The sequence below is a fragment of the Colobus angolensis genome, unplaced genomic scaffold, assembly GCF_000951035.1.
Source record: "Colobus angolensis palliatus isolate OR3802 unplaced genomic scaffold, Cang.pa_1.0 Scaffold317, whole genome shotgun sequence".
NCBI lineage: Eukaryota > Metazoa > Chordata > Mammalia > Primates > Cercopithecidae > Colobus > Colobus angolensis.
This window is the reverse complement of record NW_012116455.1, coordinates 1,235,115-1,255,866: the sequence shown is the minus strand read 5'-3', so window position 1 is coordinate 1,255,866 and position 20,752 is coordinate 1,235,115. Positions and strand designations below refer to the sequence as shown.

General features: G+C 44.4%; 2 protein-coding genes across 3 annotated transcripts in view; both read right to left on the bottom strand.

The window, feature by feature from the left end:
* GPR89A (G protein-coupled receptor 89A) overlaps window positions 1-1,023 on the bottom strand; it is a 59,204-nt gene extending 58,181 nt beyond the window's left edge. For both annotated transcript variants that reach the window (XM_011951272.1, XM_011951270.1), the window contains exon 1: window positions 808-1,023. Coding sequence is in view for 1 of the 2 variants with exons in the window: in XM_011951270.1 (XP_011806660.1) it covers window positions 808-849 (42 nt within the window). In the remaining variant the exon portion in view is untranslated. The remainder of the gene's footprint in view (window positions 1-807) is intronic.
* A 13,790-nt stretch (window positions 1,024-14,813) lies between these two features.
* The window catches only part of LOC105518349 (myomegalin), a 19,202-nt gene continuing 13,263 nt past the window's right edge, over window positions 14,814-20,752 (bottom strand). The window contains 5 exon segments of the mRNA XM_011951316.1: window positions 14,814-14,959; window positions 16,959-17,097; window positions 18,182-18,325; window positions 19,275-19,501; window positions 20,043-20,159. Of these exon segments, the coding sequence (XP_011806706.1) occupies window positions 14,814-14,959; window positions 16,959-17,097; window positions 18,182-18,325; window positions 19,275-19,501; window positions 20,043-20,159 (773 nt within the window).

Genomic DNA, 20,752 nt, shown 5'->3' with positions numbered 1-20,752 from the left:
ATGCCAGTGCTATGATAAATGCTAGGAAGAAACAATAATTAACAATGGATTACATGGTAAAAGCAAGAGGCTCACTAGACGAAGCTTCTATGAGCACAGACAATGTCTTATATGTTCGTACGCTCAGAGCTTTATATAACGGTCGATAAATGTTTGTTGACTGTACAAACAAATGAAGGTGACCAATGGAGAAGAAATGAGGGTCAGACAAACATCCGAAAAAGGTGGGTAAGTAAGCAGAGGATAAAGGATGAGGTGTCAGTGCAAAAACGAAACCTTATACTTTTAAGCATACGTATAACCTTATATTGACACTTTGAAGCAGCAAATTTCTCCACACCTGGATGCAGGATTTGACATCTAACAGCAAAGCCTACACTGACGTGTCCTCAGTATCCAGCCCTGATTGGCGCGCCGCACACCCGGTGCCCGGAACCACACAGGCTTCCCCAGACCAGGGTCAGCAACGCAGCCCGGAAGCTTCGAGGAGCTTCGAGGAGCTCTGAGGACCGCCGCCTTAGGTGGCGGCGCCAGCTCTTAGCGCGGAGGCTAAGGTGGACCGAAATTCCAGGGACGGGTGCCGGGTGGGGCCGCGGACGGCCGCAGGCCAGCCTCCTGACAGCCCGGGTAGAGGGAACCGGAGGCAGCAAATCGCACACCCTCTTCGTGCTCTGGGTCCCGGAGTAACTGGCGCAGGCCGCTTGAGAGAGAAGTGAGACCCCGCACCAGCCCGCACCGCGGAGGACCCGAGAGGGCGATTCGGGAAAGGGAAGCGGACGGGTGTCGGGGCGGGAGGCAGTGACTCACCTGAGAGGTAATCATGATGCTGGAGTCGATCAGGAAACTCATGGCGAAGTGTAAGGAGGGCTCCTGCCTCCACTTCACACTCCCCGAGGCCACCGCACGCTGGGGCCACAGGCCCCCTTACACAGTCCGCCTTCTCCCCGGTGCCGCAGCCGGGACTGCGGCTCTCCAGCCCGACGCCATCAAGCTGCGCCCCAGCCAGCCAATCAGCGGCTACATCCAGAGCCCCGCCTCGAGCTCGGCGTGGGTGGGGCAGACGCCAGGCTCCAGCCGCTGAGGCCCCAGGAGCGGGGCTTATTAGGAGCCATACTAAAAGTATGCAGTGCAGAGTAGCTTTAACATTTCGGAGGCTGAAGGAGGTAGGGCCTGAGACCTAAGTAGCAATTCTGTTTTGTAAAGATCATAAGATAATAATGGTAATTATAGTAAGTCAGGCATTGTGTCCTAAATGTTACAACTTTTACTTGACTCGGCAAATATGACTGCACAAAGTGAGGGAAGACTGGAAAGTCAGACGAGACGTTAACAAATATAACTAACCAAATACATTTCTGTGACAACAACGAAAAGCACACCGTCTGTAGCAATTTAGTGATAATATTGTACTGCATATCAGTCAGGCCACAGGTGGAGTACTGCACTCTGTGTACCACACTTTTAAGAGATTTTACAGGCCCGGCGCAGTAGCTCATCCCAGCACTTGGGGGAGGCCGAGGCGGGCGGATAACCTGAGGTCGGAAGTTCGAGACTAACCTGACCAACATGGAGAAACCCCGTCTGTACTAAAAATACAAAATTAGCCGGGAGTGGTGGCGCATGCCTGTAATCCCAGCTACTAGGGAGGCTGAGGCAGGAGAATCACTTGAGCCCGCGAGGCAGAGGTTGTGGTAAGCCGAGATCGCACCATTGCACTCCACCCTGGACAAGAGCGAAACTCCGTCTCAAAAAAAAAAAGGAAAAGAAAAGAAAAGAAAAAAAAAAGAGATTATATAGAGACATATTGGAGCTTGCTCAAATGTGAGTCACCAGTTAAGGACTGGTGGAAGGAGGCAAAGAAAGATGACTCAGAACCTGACATCTGTCTTTTTTTTTTTTTTTTTTTTTTTGAGACGGAGTCTCGCTCTGTCGCCCAGGCTGGAGTGCAGTGGCCGGATCTCAGCTCACTGCAAGCTCCGCCTCCCGGGTTCACGCCATTCTCCTGCCTCAGCCTCTGGAGTAGCTGGGACTACAGGCGCCCGCCACCTCGCCCGGCTAGTTTTTTGTATTTTTTGGTAGAGACGGGGTTTCACCATGTTAGCCAGGATGGTCTCGATCTGCTGACCTCGTGATCCGCCCATCTCGGCCTCCCAAAGTGCTGGGATTACAGGCTTGAGCCACCGCGCCCGGCCTGACATCTGTCTTCATGTGAAAGAATGGGTAGAACTGATGTGGCGCTGACAGTTATCTGTAGGGCAAAGGACTGGAAGTTAAATGAAGACAGATTTTAATTCAAAACAAGGATCAGTTCTTTAAGAGTCTGAAGAAGGGTTATTTTAGGAAGTAGCTGCTCCTTCTGCCCCCTTCCCACCTGTTGCAGTGGATCAAATATACACTGAATCACCACCTCATTCATTCAACACTCATTTCATGAAGGCTTAGTGCATTGCTGTGGGGCTTACTCTGCCGCCACCCTGGGGCCTAGCTAGTCTTTGTAGTCCACATAGTCTCATAGTCCTGCAAACTGGCTCCAGCCCAGGAAATCACCCTGTGTAGGAGTGGCTGCAGTCAAGACCCAGGAAGACAATCCTGAGGGCACCTGACATCCAGCGTCTAAGTTCAGACTACTACAGTTTGAATAAGTGACTTGCAGATTCATTACACATAAGAAAACGTGTCTTCCTTTGGTTGGATTGAACTCTGTCATGCCAAGCAGTCAAAACTGCCTGTTAGATGTCCAATCGCTGATCCAGAATTTCAAGGGGCTGTGGAGGCAGCTCTATTATGGGAGTGTCATAACCAGAGAACTTTGTGTCCTGGCCATATCTGTTAGGGAAGCAGGTAGATTCCCACGTAACAGCGCCTAACTGACAGTCAAGACTGTATATACTGCAGAGTGCCGAGAGAGACGATCAAGGCAAGCAGTTTACCTTGTAGGCTTACTGGGATGCACAGTGGAGATTGGAGTCTCAGTAACCAGGAATAGCAGAGAAAGGTGTGCAATGCCTGCTGGCCTAAGGCCTATGGAAAGCTTTGGGTGACACCATTCAGAATTCTCCCTGCTGTACCACTTGTGTCCAGGTAAAGGACAGGCCTAGGTGATTCAAGGGACTGCTTTACCCCCTGATTTTGATTGAGGAATGTCTTTAGAAACCTTCACAATGCATTTAGTATCCAATTGACTCTTCTCTCAAAGCAAGTCTCTACTGCTGATGGTGGACTCTGACACTAAAATGACTTGTCCTCCCATCTCTACCACGGTAATATTCTCCCGATCCACTCTAGCTGCTGCCATCCTCTTAGAATAGTGAGATCTTTTGGTTCTGCCTCCATGGACAGTCAAACCATCTGGGCTCCGAGTCCCCAGTTTGTGCTATTTTTCCAAGGGAGCTTTTCAAAATATGTCATGTTCATAACTAGTAGCCATTGTTTGCCACTCATCCAGAGATCTATAGCCAGTCCCATAGATGGGCTATAAAGAGTTGATTGACAAGATAATCAGTCTGTGTCCTTTGGACGAGTGTTTGTTCACACAACTTTACCGTCGTTTTTCATAGCAATTGCAGTGTTCATACCTACTGTACTCTCACACTTCCCAGCACCACCTGACAGCTAACTATTTCACCCCCTTCCTCCAAATTAATGCAAAGGACTGGACCCAAGAGTTGACACTAACACTAGATCCCTGGGAAACACCCTAGTACCTCTTCTCCAGGCACATACATAGCACCTGCCCATACCTGTGGCTGGATGATCTCTGTTAGGGATTTTCTTTTGAAACTTTTAACTTATTGTGATATAGTTGTAGATTCAAATGCAGTTGTAAGTCTGGGATCTTTTGAGACATATCACCAATTCCGTGGCATCCTACTCTAGCTGTGTCCCTTCATGGAGAGACATCCTATCTTGTAGTTTTGCCCACTGTGCCAGGTTCACTGAGTCTCTGAACTCCCCTATGTGCCCCACTAAGTCACCAGTGTCAGCTGGACAGGAAACCCCAAGTATTCAGAGGAAAACTGTTTATTTCCCAATGGTCCCATGGACAGTATCTATACCTGATACCTAGAACATGTATAGGTGCAGTTTTCTCTTTTTTATTTTTATTTTTTGAGAGACAGTCTCGCTCTGTCGCCCAGGCTGGAGTGCAGTGGTGCAATCTCAGCTCACTGCAAGCTCCGCCTCCTGGGTTCACGCCATTCTCCTACCTCCACCTCCCAATAGCTAGGACTACAGGCACCCGCCACCACGCCCGGCTAATTTTTTGTATTTTTAGTAGAGACGGAGTTTCACCGTGTTAGCCAGGATGGTCTCGATCTCCTGACCTCGTGATCTGTCCGTCTCGGCCTCCCAAAGTGCTGGGATTACAGGTGTGGGCCACTGCGCCCGGCCAGGTGCAGTTTTCTCAAAGTGTGGTTCTCTAACGACTTGGGGAGCTTATTTAAAATGTAGATTCATAAGCCCTAATGTAGACCAGTGGACTTGGGATTTCTGAAAGTGACTCCCAGGAGGAATCAGGAGTCAATTAATTAATAAGTAGAAATTATATATGTTTATCATACACAAAATGATGTCTTGAAATATGTATACATTGTAGAATGGTGAAATCAAGGTAATTAGCGTATGTATTACTTCAGATATTTATTTTTGTGGTGAGAATACTTAAAATTTACTCTCTCAGAGATTTTCAAAAATGCAATACTTTGTTATTAACTATAGTCAACATATTGCACAACTTCTTTTGAACTTACTCCTCTTATCTAACTGAAGTTTTGTATCCTTTGACTAACATCTCCCCAACCCCACCCGACCTTCCCCTCCAGCCCCTGGTAATCACCCCTCTACTCTCTGCTTTTGTGAGTTCAATTTTTTTTTTAAGAAGGAACCTGCATTTTTAACAGCTTCCTGGGAGATTCTTATGCACACTGACTGGGGACTGGCTGTGAGACTCTGCTCCCCATCTCAAAACTTTCCTAGAGTGAGTGAGCGCCTTCACACTAGGAAAATGTCAGCTCCAATTTGCCTAGAGAAAGGGACTGAGGACCAGAGTGGTGCTACCTTTGCTCTTTGCTTTTTTCCACTCCTGCCCCCCTTTCTCTAGATATGCTCACTCCATAGCCTCAGGAAGCCTAAAGATCTTTTCCAACCACTTGTGCTTTGGCTCAAGAATTTCCCTTCATCTTCCTTGAGCTTTGAACCTCTTGCCTAGTTGGTTCTCACTTTTCCAGACCTTCTTGGAGGTGCATTCCAGTCCTTTCCTCTTATACAATCTCATTTTGACTATATCAACCTTGGTGCTGACCTGGTATGTACCACCCTGTCCAGGGCCTTGATTGGTTCATATGAGTTAGAGTTAATTCTGTATCAAGTGCTTGGTTGTTCTTGAGGCCGTGTTCCTGAGGAATAAAGAAGATTAAATATTGTGTGCTTTTATGCAAGTTACTAACCTCTCTGTACTTCAGTTTCCTCATCTAAAAAATAGAGATAGTAATAGTATCTTATCTCAGAGGTTATTATGAAGATTAAGTAATATACATAAAGCCCTCAGGAAAAGAAGCACTTTATAGTAAGTATGCAATAATTTTTACCCATTATTATTATTATTATGAGTTTACATTCAGTTTTCCTTCATTGTTAATTAGTTTCAATATATATTTATACATGTATATTTAAAGTTTTGGTTGTCGATTATTCAAATTATACTGAAAAGACTGATGATTGTATAGCTCCCAAATTTGGAAAGATTCAGAGGCATTATTCGAAATATGTAACACCAACTTTTTCCGTTTATTAAAACTAATTTTGGGATTCTCTTAATATAATTATATACAGAATGAATTTGATCCACATATTTTGTGAACAAAGGGGAAGAATATGTAGAGATTAAATTTAAAATTGAATATATTAGTTGAAGTTCAAAGTAAAGGATGTTCATATTCTTATTGTATGAACTGTTCCAAACCTCTGGCCCCCTGACATCTGTGCTCAGGCAGAGCGGAAAGCTCTCTCTATTGTCCCACCAATTCTTGCTCCAGGACTAACCACTTCTTGGGATAACTACCAGCAGGGACATTCACTTATTTTAAAGAAGTCCCCACCTTTACCACTGGATTGAGATTTGCCACCATGACGTTAAGACAGTTGCAAAGGAGTACAACACTGGCATATTTCCAAAGTCTGGGATGTTCATTCTTATTCTTGGTTAACGTGATGCATACCCACACCAATGCACATATACCTTTTGGTTTTCCCAAAATTGGATCACAAGGAGTGCTATGGAATCCTTGTGATCCAATATTGAAAAAATGGATCCTGTTTGTGTACCCCCAAAATGCATATGTTGAAGCCCTAGTTCCCGATGTGATAGAATTTGGAGGAGGGGCCTTTGGGAGGTGATTAGGTTTAGACGAGGTCATGAGAGTGAAGCCCCATGATGGGATTTATGCCCTTCCAAGGAGATAAAGGAACCAGCACGCTCTCTTTCTAACAGGTGAGTATACCATGAGAAGGCAGCTGTCTGTGAACCAGAACGAGGGCCCTCACCAAGAAGTGACCATGTTGGCACCCTGATCTTGGACTTCTGGCTTCTGGAACGGTGAGAAGTAAATGTTTGTTAAATATATACACCTACTATGCACCCACAAAACTTAAGAATAAAAAATTTTAAAAACTTTGTTGTTTAAGCCACCTAATGTACCGTATCTTGTTATAGTAGCTTGAACTAAGATAATGAGCATACTATTTTGTTATATAGTTTTCATTATATTTCATTTTAGAAATATATTATGGGGCTGGGCATGGTGGCTTACACCTGTAGTCCCAGCACTTTGGGGGGCCGAGGTGGGTGGATCACTTTCAGTCAGGAGTTTGAGACCATCCTGGCCAACATGGTGAAACCCTGTCTCTACTAAAAATACAAAAATTAGCTGGGCATGGTGGCACATGCCTGTAATCCCACCTACTCGGGAAACTGAGGCAGGAGAATCGCTTGAACCTGGAAGGCAGAGGTTGCAGTGAATTGAGATTGTGCCACTGCACTCCAGCCTGGGTGACAGAGCAAGACTTCGTCTCAAAAACAAAAAAGAGAGAGAGAAATACGTTGTAGTATTATAGACGAGACATGGTGGCTAAAACTTGAAATCCCAGCACTTTGGGAGGCTGAGGTGAGAGGATCACTTGAGCCCAGGAGTTTGAGACCAACCTGGGTAACATTGGGAGACCCTGTCTCTACCAAAAAAAAAATTAGACAGGCGATGTGGTGCACATCTGTAATCCCAGCTACTCTGGAGGCTGAAGTGGGAGGATTGCTTGAGCTTAGGAGGTTGAGGCTGTAGTAATCTGTGATTGCACCAGTGCATTCCAGCCTGGGCAACAGAGTGAGACCCTGTCTCAAAAAAATGTGTATAATGAATATTTTCTCGTGCCAAAGACTTTATAGCATTTTTATTGACTCAATAACATTCTATCATATGGTTATGTCATGAGTAACTTAACCAATCTACCTTTTGGATTTTTTTTTTTTTTTGGTGTTGTTTACTATAATAAAATAATATGATGGTGAAGAGTTTGGCCCACAAGAAACACTTATTCAAGCCTCCAATTTTCCCTGGGCAAGGGAAGGTCACTGTGTCTGTGTCCCAGCAAATTCTGAGGACACACATCAAGCTCCTGCAAGCTGGGCTGCTGTGGCAGCCGGAGGTGAGCCTGTGAACTTCTGCAGATGAATAGGCCACTAATGACTAGCGAGAAAGAGGTCAGGCCTCCCTCCCAGCAAGTGCTTCCCAGAAAGTCTCAGAGGTTTTCCTTGAGCCCCTCACTTGGAGGGAAGTGAGGGAAGGGGATGAGAAACACCACAGCTCTTTCTTCTAGTCTGACAACTCTCTTCAAAGACTGCTCCTATCGGTTAACCCTTAACTTTCTCTTAAATAACCCAGAGGTGGATTGTGAGTTAGGAGTTGCAAGACCATTTGGGGGCTACCTCTTTTTTTAAGGAATTCTAGATTGTGCTTTGTACCACTTTTTAGAAAGTGTAGACATTGAGCATTTATTGCCCTTCGTTATGTAACCTTACTGAAACTCCAAGACATAGGAAATATTTTGTTTAACATTTCATTACATATTCATTAAATCAGACTTGTAAATTACATTCAGGTCCTCTTTATTTTTGTCTTCTATCAATTCATCAAGGACTGAAGTCTTTTATTACTATTATTTTTCTGTCCATATCTCCATGTATTTCTGAGAGCTTCATGCAGTCCGGTGCCTTATTTTTCAGTGCAAAATGATTCATAGTATATCTTTGTTGCATATTATATTTTATATTAATAAAGATCAATATTTTGGTTTGGTTTAGTGATTCTGCTCTTGTATTTTGTGTGTTTGGTCTTTCTTTTGCTTTTTTCCTGTTGTTTTTTTCTTCTTTTTGCTCTATGGACTGTGTAGTCCTTGTTTCTTGTTTTGTTTCCTAGTAATCTGGAAGGCATGCAGTTTGTTTTAAAATAACACATGCAACTTTATATTTTTCTTATTACTAACACAGAGAATAAAATAGTATCTTTGTAAGTTGAGAATACCAGGACACTTCTACTTTCTCACATTTCTCCTTCTTTGTTACTCCCTACACCCCACACAATACCCAGATTTATGTTGGTGTAATCTGGGATTTTAAACCTTACTTTAAAAATATATTTTTGTTAAGGATTATTTATGATATTTGTATTCTGTTTTGTAACTATACTTCAAATAGTTACATTTAATTCATTTTATGCTTAAATGTCTTCAGTATTCATCATCAGCCTCTTTCATACTTTACCTTCTTGATTTCTTTCTTTTTTTTTCTGAGACAGCATCTCCCTTTGTTGTTCAGGCTGGAGTGCAATGGCATAATCACAGCTCACTGTAGTTGCTGGGCTCAAGTGATCCTCCCACCTCAGCTTCTCAAGTAGCTGGGACTATAGGCGTGTGCCACCATGCCTGGCTAATTTTTAAATTTTTGTAGAGACACGGTCTCACAATGTGCCCAGGCTAATCTCAAACTCCTGGGCTCAAGCGGTCTTCCCACCTCTGCCTCCCAAAATGTTGGGATTACAGGTATGAGCCTCTATGCCCCGTCTTGAATTCTTTTAAAAAATATTTCTCTTGGGTGGGCACGGTGGCTAATGCCTATAATCCCAGCACTTTGGGAGGCTGAGGCAGGTGGATCACCTGAGGTCAGGAGTTCGAGACCAGCCTGGCCAACAGGGTGAAACCTTGTCTCTACTAATAATCCACAAATTAGCCAGGTGTGGTGGCGCACGCATCTGATCCCAGCTACTCGTGAGGCTGAGGCACAAGAATCGCTTGAACCCAGGAGGTGGTGGTTGAATGAGCCAAGGTCGCACCATTGCACTCTAGCCCGGGCAACAAGAGTGAAACTCCGTCTCAAAAAAACAAAAAACAAAACAAAACAAAACAACAACACCAAAAACAAAAAATATATTTCTCTTTTGGCTTGAGTGGGTTATGAAATAAATTTTTCTTTAAAGAAGGGTTTGCAGGTATTTTGAGCTTTTGCATAATTGAGAGTGCCTTTCAATTGGCTTCACACATGAATGAAATTTGGCTTGTTGTGGAGTTTTCAGCTTAAATTTTTCATCCTCAATATTCTGTGGATAATCTCTTCTTTTCTGAGATTTAATGTGTTATGGAGAAGTATGGTGCCAGCCTGATGTTGTTTTCCTTTGTAAGTAACTTGATAAACACTCTGTTCATCCACAGTTGGCACTGGAAGGACTAGCGCCACATTGAGAGGGTTGGCTGAAACTGAGAGCCATGAGTTTTGGTTCCTTATGCTCACTCCAGCTTCCCTTTTCCTTTTGAGCTATTGCTCATCCCCATGACCAACAGCGGCCTCTGAGGGAGAGGAGGAATCTCTCTCCTTTACCCTCCAGATCACATAAACCCTTTTCTTAAATCTCTATCAAAGCTGAGTCTAAGGTGCATCATTTAATAATAAGACGAGGCCAGGTGCGGTGGCTCCTGCCTGTAACCCCAGCACTTTGGGAGGCCGAGGTGGGTGTCATGAGGTCAGGAGTCCCAGACCAGCCTGGCCAACATGGTGAAACCCTGTCTCTACTAAAAATACAAAAATTAGCCAGGTGTGGTGGCCTATGCCTGTAGTATCAGCTACTCTGGAGGCTGAGGCAGGAGAATTGCTCGAACTCGGGAGGTGGAGGTTGCAGTGAGCCGAGATGGTGCCACTAGACTCCAGCATGAGTGACAGAACAAGACTGTCTCAATAATAATAATAAGGCTATGCTGAATTACAGTAATCGTATCCCATGGAATAATTATGGTGATAATAGCTAATATTTGTGGAGTACTTACTATATGCCAGGTACTGTTTTAAGATCTTGACTTGTATTAACTCATTAACTCCCCGCCTTAGTTCCTAGCTTGCCTCCATATGGCAGATGCCATTTTCCCTTCTTTTTTTGGAAGCACTAGTGAGCATATTATGACTCTTTGGATTGCAGCCTCAAGAGAATGAGGCTCAGAGAAAGGAATTCCCGCTTGTTCCTGTTTAAGGCCCACCTTCCAAATTCTCTTTTCTCATCTTAGAATCTTTCTTTTTTCAGCAGTTGACATTTGAAATATCTACTATCTTCAAGGAAGCCTCACCTCCAGTGAGAGAGGTATGACCCTACTCTGTGTTCACAAGCAGACAAGAATGTGAAAACAACTGTTCAACAGTGGTACAAAAAACCATTGCAGGGGTTGTGTCATTACATTTCTAAATTATAGAATTATGTCTTTATACTTGCAAATTAAAATTTATCTAGATTTTTTTTTTCCCCGGTGCATGATGAGTCCCTTCCAATTTGCAATTTCACGTCTTTTATCAGCTCAAGAAAATTTCCTCCTATTGTATCTTTAGGGCTTTATGGTTCACTTGTCCTGACTTTTCTTCAGGACCATCGATATCTATGTGTTGCATTTTAATTGTCTTTCCTCCATATCCATTATGTCTTCTTTGATAATTTTCATCTCTTTGTCCTTTCTTTTGGCATTTGGGCAAATTTCTGATATTGATTCTTCACAAAATTGATTTGGTTTTAGGTATTGCTAATTCTGCTCTTTATTCTTAAATTCTGCTGTGGCATTGTTTGCTAACTCTGCCTGCTCCTTTTACAATTCAGTGTAGTACCTTATTATCTTGTGCTTCATGTATTGTTTTATAGAGTCCATGTTTTCTTTAACTTTTTTTTTTGAGAGTACAAAACAGATTTTAAATTAATTTTTATTTTTTTAAGTAAATATTTTTTGAAATTATGCCATTCTTTTACTTTTGGTGTTCATTGTTTTCTTCTCATGTCTCTGAAACCTTCCATAGACTCCAGGTTATTCTCTGTCTAGTTGTTATTTCCCCTATCTATTACTTACCTATAAAACTGAGAATCTCGTCTATCCCAGAATAGGAATAGGACCTGACTAGAGACAGTAAAATTAGGTAAACAGAATTAATAAAAATGTAAAGAAGAATCCTCTTTGACTATTGGATAAGTAAATTTCTAAAAAAGATTTAAAGGAAGACAAGTAATCTATAATTCAAGAAAAATATAGAGGTGTCCTAGAATTTAGTGCCTCAGTCTGATACAATTATGAAAAAAACTGGAGAAAGTTGACCTTCTGATCCGAGAGATCTTAGAGAGATGAACAATTGTAATATCATAACAACTTTCCCTGTCATAAAGTTTGCCTTATAGATATCATTGAGTTTTTTAACTGTTAAGTTATATTCCATTGGCTCAGGTCACCTGTGTTTATCTAATCTCATCATTTTCTGTTGGTTACACTGATCTAACTCAATTTTGGAGGTACCTCATTGTTTCTTTCATCTACAGATCTAGCTAGTTTAAAGATGAAAACTGCAGCAGATGAGAAAGAAAAATACAGCTGGAAAACTTGGATGAGTTAGAAACACTAAACACTTTTCAGGAAAGCTGAGTGTCCGAGAAAAACAGATGCTGGAGGAAAAGAAAAAAAACAGATCACAAAAACTGACCTGGCCAAAGGGGCCATGACCACACATTATCCTCATATGAGGGCTTCTAATTCTTTCTTCTGCTTGATCAATTCTTCTGAGACCCACTAATGCATTTTCCAGCTCCAGCATTTGTTTGATTTTTTTCTATTACTTCAGTATCCTTGTTAAATGTCTGATATATTTCTGAATTGTTTCTCTGTGTTTTCTTGAAGTTCATTGAGCTTTCTCAAAATAGCTATTCTGAATTCCCTGAGAGGTTACACATCTCCATCTCTCCAGGGTTGGTCACTGGGTGCCTTACTTGGTCCATTGGTTGAAGTCATATTGACTTCAATGTTATTGATACTGTCGATGTTTGTCAATATCCGGGCATTGAAGGATAAGGTATTTATTCCAGCCTTTGAAGTCAGGTCTTGTTTGTACCTGCCCTTCAGAGGACCTTCCAGGAATTCAAAGTAGGCTGATGAGTTCCCTAAGCCAGTGATCACTGCAGCCATGTTTGTACTACAGGGCACCCTAGACCCAGGTACACTGCAGTTCTTACAGATTCCTAGGTCCCCAGCCCTATGGACTTGGGGGAGATCAGGGATTGTTCTCTGCATTCCCAGGTAAAGCCCCTAGCTTACTTCCCTTTCTTTTCCCCAAGCAAAAAGAATCTCTCTTCAGGCTGCACTGCCTGGAGTGTGGGGAGGGGTGATACAGGCATTCCCATAGCTGCTGCAGCTGCTGCTGTCATACTGGCTCACACCTCAAGTCCAGGGTCTTCCAGACCTATGCAGCATCAGGGCTTGCCCAAGGACTGCTGTCACTGCAGCCTGCCTGCCACTGAAATTTATTTGAAGCCCAAGAAATTTCCAGTGATAAAGCCAGCCAGAACTTTGGTGGGTTCTTTCTGCAGGGGCAGCTGATTCCCTTGTGGCCCAGCGTGGGTCTAAATGCTTCTTTTGTGAGCACCAGCCTGGAATCAAGTGCTGTGGGGTTCTGTCCAGTGCCGTGTGTCACTATGGCAAGACTGGTACTAAGTTTCAATATGAAGTCCCACATTTTCCTCCTTGTCCCCAACCCATTAGATTCTCTCTCAGAGATGCTTTCCTGTGGCTGGGGGAGAGGTGTCATAGGCAATGCAAGACTGTCCTTCCTCCTTTCTTCAATTATCTTTTCTTATTATGATGTTAAAAGCAGGTGCTGTGATCTCTTACCTGGTTAGCTCTTGTGAAAGTGTTTTCTTGCATAGACAGTTGTTCAGTTTGATGTTCCTTCGGGGAGACCATTGCTGGAGAATTCTGTTCTACCATCTTACTCCACCTTCTACCTGTTTTTAGTTTTTACATGTTCTAGTAAATAATTGCGAAGTGATAGCTTTATTTAAATCTTGGGGATCAAAAGCATGTAGCTAAGAACATTTCCCAAGGAATATTTTAAAATTTTTATATTGTTTATGGAATGACATGCTTTTTGATTCAAGGTTCTTAAAGGTTGTTTTAGTTTTGATTCAATGTTATAGAACACTGTTTTTTTAAACTGTGGTCTGCAGCCCACACATGTAATGGAATCACCTGGGGTGCTTATATAAAAAAATGCAGATTCTAGGGCTCACACCAACTAAATCTCCTGGGATTGGAGACCAGCAGGTAGCTCGTGTAATCTCCACAGCTGCTTCTAAGGCACATCAAGTTTAAGAACCATTCTTTCATATTTTCAGACTGGGGATTCTTACAAAATGACAGAGGAGGAAAATCTTAATCTTTTAAAGTTAGAGTTCAGGCGTTAGACTGTGCACTTCTTCAACACAGTTTGTCTTTCCCATTTTCCCTTTCCAGTTCTTTATACTGTCAAGGGATTGGGGCAGAAATGGGAAACAAAGCAGCGAAAGAAAAACTATTTTTTTAATACACATGTTGCTTTAATAATCACCAAAAACATTTTCATTATCTGTCACCCACCCTGTCCACCAGTTATGTTGGCCTTCAGTACATGGCAATAGCAACGTATATAAACCTATATCATACATTTATACACACACACATATTCTATCAGCACTGCAAAGACACAGACCAGGCTTTACTATGGCTGGGGGGCTCTCCCATGCCACTTAAAAATGAGCACAGGTTTGCTCTATGCAAGAATTTCAACAGAGTTGGTCTGGCCATCAGTCCCCAATTTCCCTGAGGTAAGGTAGGATGACAAAATGGGACAAAATATGTGAAGTGAGGTCAGTCCAATTTGGATATCACACAAGAAAAGAAATCGGATGTGCTAGGTTAAGCCTGAGATGGTAGCTGGGAATTCACCACATTCATGATGTGAACTCAAAGAACACAGGTGCTACAGTGCAGACCAAAGCCCAGCCTGACTCGACCCAGCAGGGTCAGGTGTGGATCTGTGAGTAGTGCTCACTGGGCGCCGCCAGCAGTGCCCGGCAGGGCACTGCTGCTCAGTAGTGTGCTTTTAGAACCTGCCAGAGGAGCTCCAGCATTGGGACCATGTGCCCCATTCATTGGAATCAGGGTCCTATATCCACTGAGTTTTCCGTCTCAGGACAGCCGATGAGGCAAGAAATGTGCCGTTGTTAGTTCCCAAGCTGCTGGGGCTGCTGAGAAGCAGTACCACGAAACCTTCTATGCAAACTACGCATCTTCTGCTTAGTGCTGGGCCAAGTGGACCTTGGCTAACGGTATTCCATAGCTCTCAGAAAGGCTTTCCGGCTTTCTCCCAGCTCCACCAGGATACATCTCTGACTGTCTCTTCTGGACCCTCCGGTGGACTTGGAGGAACGAGGCCCAGATGCTCCTCAGCAGATAGGTAGCTGTGCAAAAGGGGGACAGGCCCACCTTTCCTGCTGTTTTAAGGACTTCTGGTGGCTGCGCTTCTTGCATGGTGCCTGGAAGGCAAGGGTCACAAGGCTGGAGTACACGGCAGAGCCCTTAGGGATTTCACCTGCAGACAAAAATAAAACAATCCAAATCAGTGTATATTGCCAGGCCCTACTGATGGCTACCTGAAGCTGGAGTGAGAGCTACGGGGTGACCAAAGCCAGGAGCATGGTGAGAGCCAGTTAAGAGGATGAGCTAAGAGCATGCGCTGCAGTCTGGAGGAGCAACAGGTGCCCGAGGTTAGGGGGAGCCTCCCCACCTCCCTGTGTGCTGAGATCCCTGCTCCAATTCACTGCACACTGGGTGGCTGGATCCTACCACTGCCTCTTTAGGGGCCAGGTGACTCTCCAAATCATTTTGTCTCAGCAGAAAGAGGCCTTTGCCATCTCCACCCAAGAAAGACGTGCTTAGCATGAAACATGCACATATAGAAACAGCCTGTTGTAGGAAGAAGAGGACATTTTGCGGGGAAGTCCTCTCTTAAGTTTATGTCCAGTCGCCATAATGAGTGTGTGGAGGGACCAAGTCCACAAGGACCTCAAAGCTCAACTAAGTCCAGGTCCATCTTTGACAGATGAGGGTGCAGCAGTCTCACAGAGACTAAGGGACAAGCCGAAGCCACACGCCAGTTAGTGATAAGCCAGGGATTAGAACCAAGGCCTCGGGTCCTCTCCAGTGATCTATGGGAGGTGGAGGGGTAAAGCTTCCACACTGGAGAAAGCCAGTGGATACTAGAGACTTTTGGGTTACCTTTTAGTGGATACTAAGGACTTTTTGGGATACCTTTTCTGGGACAGGAATAAGGCTTTACAGAGGCAATCCTGTAAGTGTTGCTCTAAAGAGGCTTAGGAAAGAGAAGAATTATCAGAGAAAAACAAAAGGGAATTAGTGAAAAAAAAAAAAAGCAAGTTAAACTGGCCCAAGCCATTTTCACACTGTGGAGATCAACATTCTCTCAGGTTATAGCTTAGAAACATTTCTAGGAATATGCTCAATTGCTTATGGCAAAGCTTTGAAGTCCAGGTTTGGTTTCTGATTTTTAAACCATTTCATATACCTCAAGTTTTTCTTCAAAGCATTTCCTAGGGAATGATTAACACTTAGTGTTTTAAGTAAACATAGATAATGTCTGGTATTTGTAACATTTTTCCCCTGAAGGTTCAGTTGTTATTTACTAACAAATTCTCTTTTAGACAAATGAGACCCAGCAAATCTCTTTTGTCATGTTGCTTAAAGATATAGCAACATCAAATTGCTGTTCTTAACCCAGGAGTGTGCAGCGAAATCAGTTTTCTAGGTTGCAAATTGCTTTTACTTTTTCATGAAGAGTAGAACACATAACTGGCCTCAAGATCCCTCTACCAAAAGCTCATTCCGAGGCAGACTCCGGAATGTCTAATGACTTCAAGAGTCAGCTGAATTGCATTTCTCCAGTCTCCTGACTCGGCATCAAAGAAGAAAAACTGGAGTATAAAGGAGAGATGATGACAATGTGAGAGTGAACCAAAATACAGGGGCAGGAGCTGACGGAGTGGGAGGGTGATGGGAATAGAAACTAGCAGGACGCTCACTGAGGACCTGTGATCTTGCAAGTGGACCCAAATCTTCTCCTGGAAGGCCAAAGCAGGCCAAGGTCACCTACAAGATCTGCTAACGGATGGTGATGGGTTGGGGACAGGCTTGGTGCCTCTGACTGGTGCAGTAGTTTCCCTCCCTCTAAGTTAGTCCTTGCCTTCTTTAAAACATCGTGTGTTCTGGTTACTGAAACAACAAAAGAACACCACAGAGTAAAAATCACCAGCAGAAATTAACCCTACTTGCTTAGCATGAGAATTCTAAACCATTTATTTCTTTCTGGCCATTCAGCTTGGAGTCTCCTATCCACCCCCTGTCCTCCCCTCCCTCTTCATCCACAATTGCTTATGGCACAGGAGGTTTGGGGACATCAAATCAGTCTCTACTCCCAACATCTCCAAGCCCCCCGGTCACTGCTCCTCTGCAGCACAAGTGGGGCATCGGGAAGACTGCCTGTTTCTTCCCCCATTCCCTCTCAGGGAACCTATGCTGGCTGACGATGAACTGTTCCATGCTCTCCTTCTGCTGGTTCGCGGTCTTTAGACCCTCAGCTGTGCTCTGAAGGAGCCGCTCCTGTTTGGATACTTTGGTTCTCAGTTCCAGAAGTTCCCTTTCTGTTGATTCTCCCTGGATAACAGGGACAGACTCTTACTGAACAGGCAGAAGGCCTAAAGCACCCTGTGCTTTGTGGCTCTTTCCAGTTCAAAGAAGGATTCTACAATCTTCTCCACTCTCCTGAACTGGATTTCCTCCTTCACAGCCTCAGATACCTCCAGCTGAGGACAGTTTAGGATGAGGCCATTAGGTAGGAATATTGAGACTCTGGAATTCCCCACGTAGACTAGCATAGGCCCACACACCTGTAGCTTAAGAGGACCTCGCTTCAGGCTGGAATAAAACTCCCAACTCTGAAGAGGACCTTGCTTTAGTCCTGATATCAGTTCTGTCACTCTCCCTTCACAGGCAAGATTGAGAGTTCAGAAATGATATATTCGGGAGAGAGATCTGGACTCAGGAAAGTTTGCAAGTTTGTAAATATTTGTGCCAATATGGAGATGGCAAAACACCCTCTCCCTGGAATGAGCCTAGCTGGATCCCAAAAGGTATTGGTGACATTGATCTGGAGCTAGAATCCCTGGGGAGGGGATCCTGAAACCTGTCTCCTCAAGGGTCTGCCAATCAGAGTTAGCCTGAGCTCTGAGCAGATCCTGAGGGGTGGCTGACTTTCCCCAGGCCTGGTCCAGAGATGCCAGCTGAAGTGCTATGCTGGGATTCCAGGCAGTGGCTAAAAAGGCTCAGTCTCATGGGGGCATTCTGTGATCATGTGACCATGGGACCTGAGGGGTGGGAGATGGGTGCTGAAGCTTTAACTGAATTTCAGCTCAGCCAAACTTCAGAGAGGTAAAGAAACTGAACATTTATAGACTGCTAGGGTTATGATGTCTCCGCCTTCTCCACACCCCTTCCTCTTCTTTGATTTCTTACCAGGGGCCAGGGGGCTGGCAGGGAGTGGGATGTATTCAGAGCTGCAATGAGAGCAGCCACCATGGGTCAGAGATGTCCCTCCAGGGACACTCCTCTAAGGTCCTGTCTATCCCAATTCAGTATGTGGCTCCCAATTTTCTGGAAAAGCTGTGACACTGAGGAGACAGAACAGTATTGGAGGGCAAGAGAACTGGGTTTGAACCAAGAAAGGACACTGGCATCTTACCACTTTGCCAGGCAGCACAGGGATGCGGGTGCTTGGCAGGGCCGCTCTCCAGAACACGGTGAGGAGGGAAGCCGACTCCTCTAGGGCGTGGTGCAGGGCACTGGTGCTGCTCCGAAGCTCATGAATGCCTTTGCTGCCTAGCACCTGGGGAAAGGTAACACCACAGGAGCGGAGAGATTACTTTCTTCCCCCTGCATGGGCTCCAGCTTCCTTTGTGAGTGAGGCACAGAACATGGACCTGCTTGAACTGTGAAGCCCTCACACAACCATTTGCAGTTCTCAGAACTAAGGTGCTGCTCCCTTTACCAGGTATGCCTCCCTCCACCTGCAGAACCCACAAGGCTTTCAAAACTCACCCCCCTTGCTGTGTCCTCTATGAACCTGTTACCTTCCTTGCCTGAGATAAATGACCACGTTTGCATTGGCGGCCTCACAGCACAGAGGATGGCTTCTCATGCTGTGCCTGTAGCCCCTTACTGTGCTGATCTACTTGGGTGTGTGTCTTGCCCTCTAGTGTGGGGTTCTGTGGAGGCAGGGCTGTCCCTACGCATCCATGGGTCTCCAGCAGCTCAGACAGCACAGCCACTGCTGCCTGGTCTCTCTCACTGGCAAGACGCTCTGAGAAGCTTTGCTGACTGCCTTCCCTCCCCCTATGCAGTCTGCACAAGGAAATGCCATGGCTGCCAGGCTTCTCACCCTTTCCACATGTGGGGGCCATACACCTGCAAATCCTTCAGTTTCTGTCCACCCCATTGTGTCAACTCTGCCCACAGATGGTCATGTGCCTGCATGAGTGTGGTACATAATAAGCTACCAAAGGCTGCTAGGCAATGCCACATGTTTCTGTGGGGCTGAGGGGAAATATCCAGTCAGCTACATCTGGAACAGAGCGGAACTCACAGTGAAAATAGGAGACAGAGAAGACAGGGCCTGGCTGCTATACATGGAAGAGGAAGCCTCAGCTGTTGAGAGACGCAAAGCATGAAAAACAAAAAACAAAAAACAGAAAACAAAAATGGTGGGAGAAGGAGTTAATATCAAAGGAAGAAAGGACACAAAGAAAGAGTGCACCTAAAGCTACAGGTGTGATTACCTCTGTGCCTTGGGCTTCAAGGCCAGGGAAGTTGCATGCTGACCTCACAAGAGACACTATCTTTTTGACCAGCAGCTTGCCCTCCACAATCTGCTGTCATAGGACACTGTAGTCATCAATGTGGCCAATGACATGGCGGCCATGCTTATTGGCAAAGGAGCCATCAGTAGCATCACCCTCCAGCTTGGGAGGGGTCTTTATTACTGGAGAAGTATCCAAACCCAAGTCTGGAAAAGAAAATAACACAACAGAATCTTCTGTTATTCATAATGATATCGTCAGTTTACTCCAACTCAAAAGAGGTAGAGAACAAGAGAAGGAAGAGGCTGGGAACAAGAAAGCAAGCCTTGGAATGTACAAGGGTGGGGCAAAGTCCACAGAGATCTTCTGGCTTCTATATTTCTATAATGTTTCTTACATTATCTCTTGATAAATTTGCCAGGAGACAATTTTTTCCTTATTGGCAAATGAAATAGGACGAATCATAATAAATACACAGACACAGACAAGGAAATCAAGCTGGATACAGAGAGCATTTTCAAGAATGGAGAGATTATGGTGCTGCGAAAACAGCAGTAGGTAAACTACAGGAGGATGAACAATGGCAAGAAAGGCAGCCACAGAAGGTGCAGTGAGTAAGACTAAAGGCCTCGGGGCATGCAGAGAAAACTCTCTAAATACAGATAATATGTTTAGAGAGAACAAAAGGTTGCTTGCATTAATCAGTTTCCATCATCAGTCCCTGGGCCCTTTAGCTGCCATATTTACCATTTGTTCTGCGGATTATGGCCGTTTCTGAGCCAGGAGTCGAGGAAGCAGAGCTGGGGAGGACCAGAGCTGGGGAATTCATCGCAACATCCTGGACTGGAGGGGACGCAGCTGAATCTAGGGGGTAAAGGCAACCACAGTTTTCAGGAGCCCTGGAACACCCTGTTTGTGAAGCACATGCACACCTAGCTGTCCCCACTGAGGCCTAAGGTGGCAGGACTCTCCTCCTACAGAAGTATCCATACCCCACAAGCAAAAGCAAAAGCCCATGAGTCAGTGAGTTCAGAATGTTTCTATTCCTCAGAACAAAAAGATATTCCTTTGACTGAGGGGTGTTCCGTGAGAAAGAAACCTCTAGTTTGAAAAATTATTAGGTGTATTTTAATAAACCAAGTCTTGAGTATAATTTGTGTGTGGTATCTAATACAATGCCCTGTAACTAAATGTAATATGTATAAATATACATAGTACATATTAAAATGTAGAATCAAGGAATGAATGGATTCATGGAGGACTAAACTCAACATTGTAGTCATCATTCTGATGAGCTAATACTGAAAAAAATTGACTTGTATGAGAAGAACGGAGACAGAAGGCTTGGTGGGTTAACGTTGTCTTGCTGGAGACTAAAAAGCAACCGTATGGTGGAGGAATTGGAAAATATCACAAAAAAGGTAGAAAAGGTCCTGCTCAGGCAAGTGTGGCCCAGT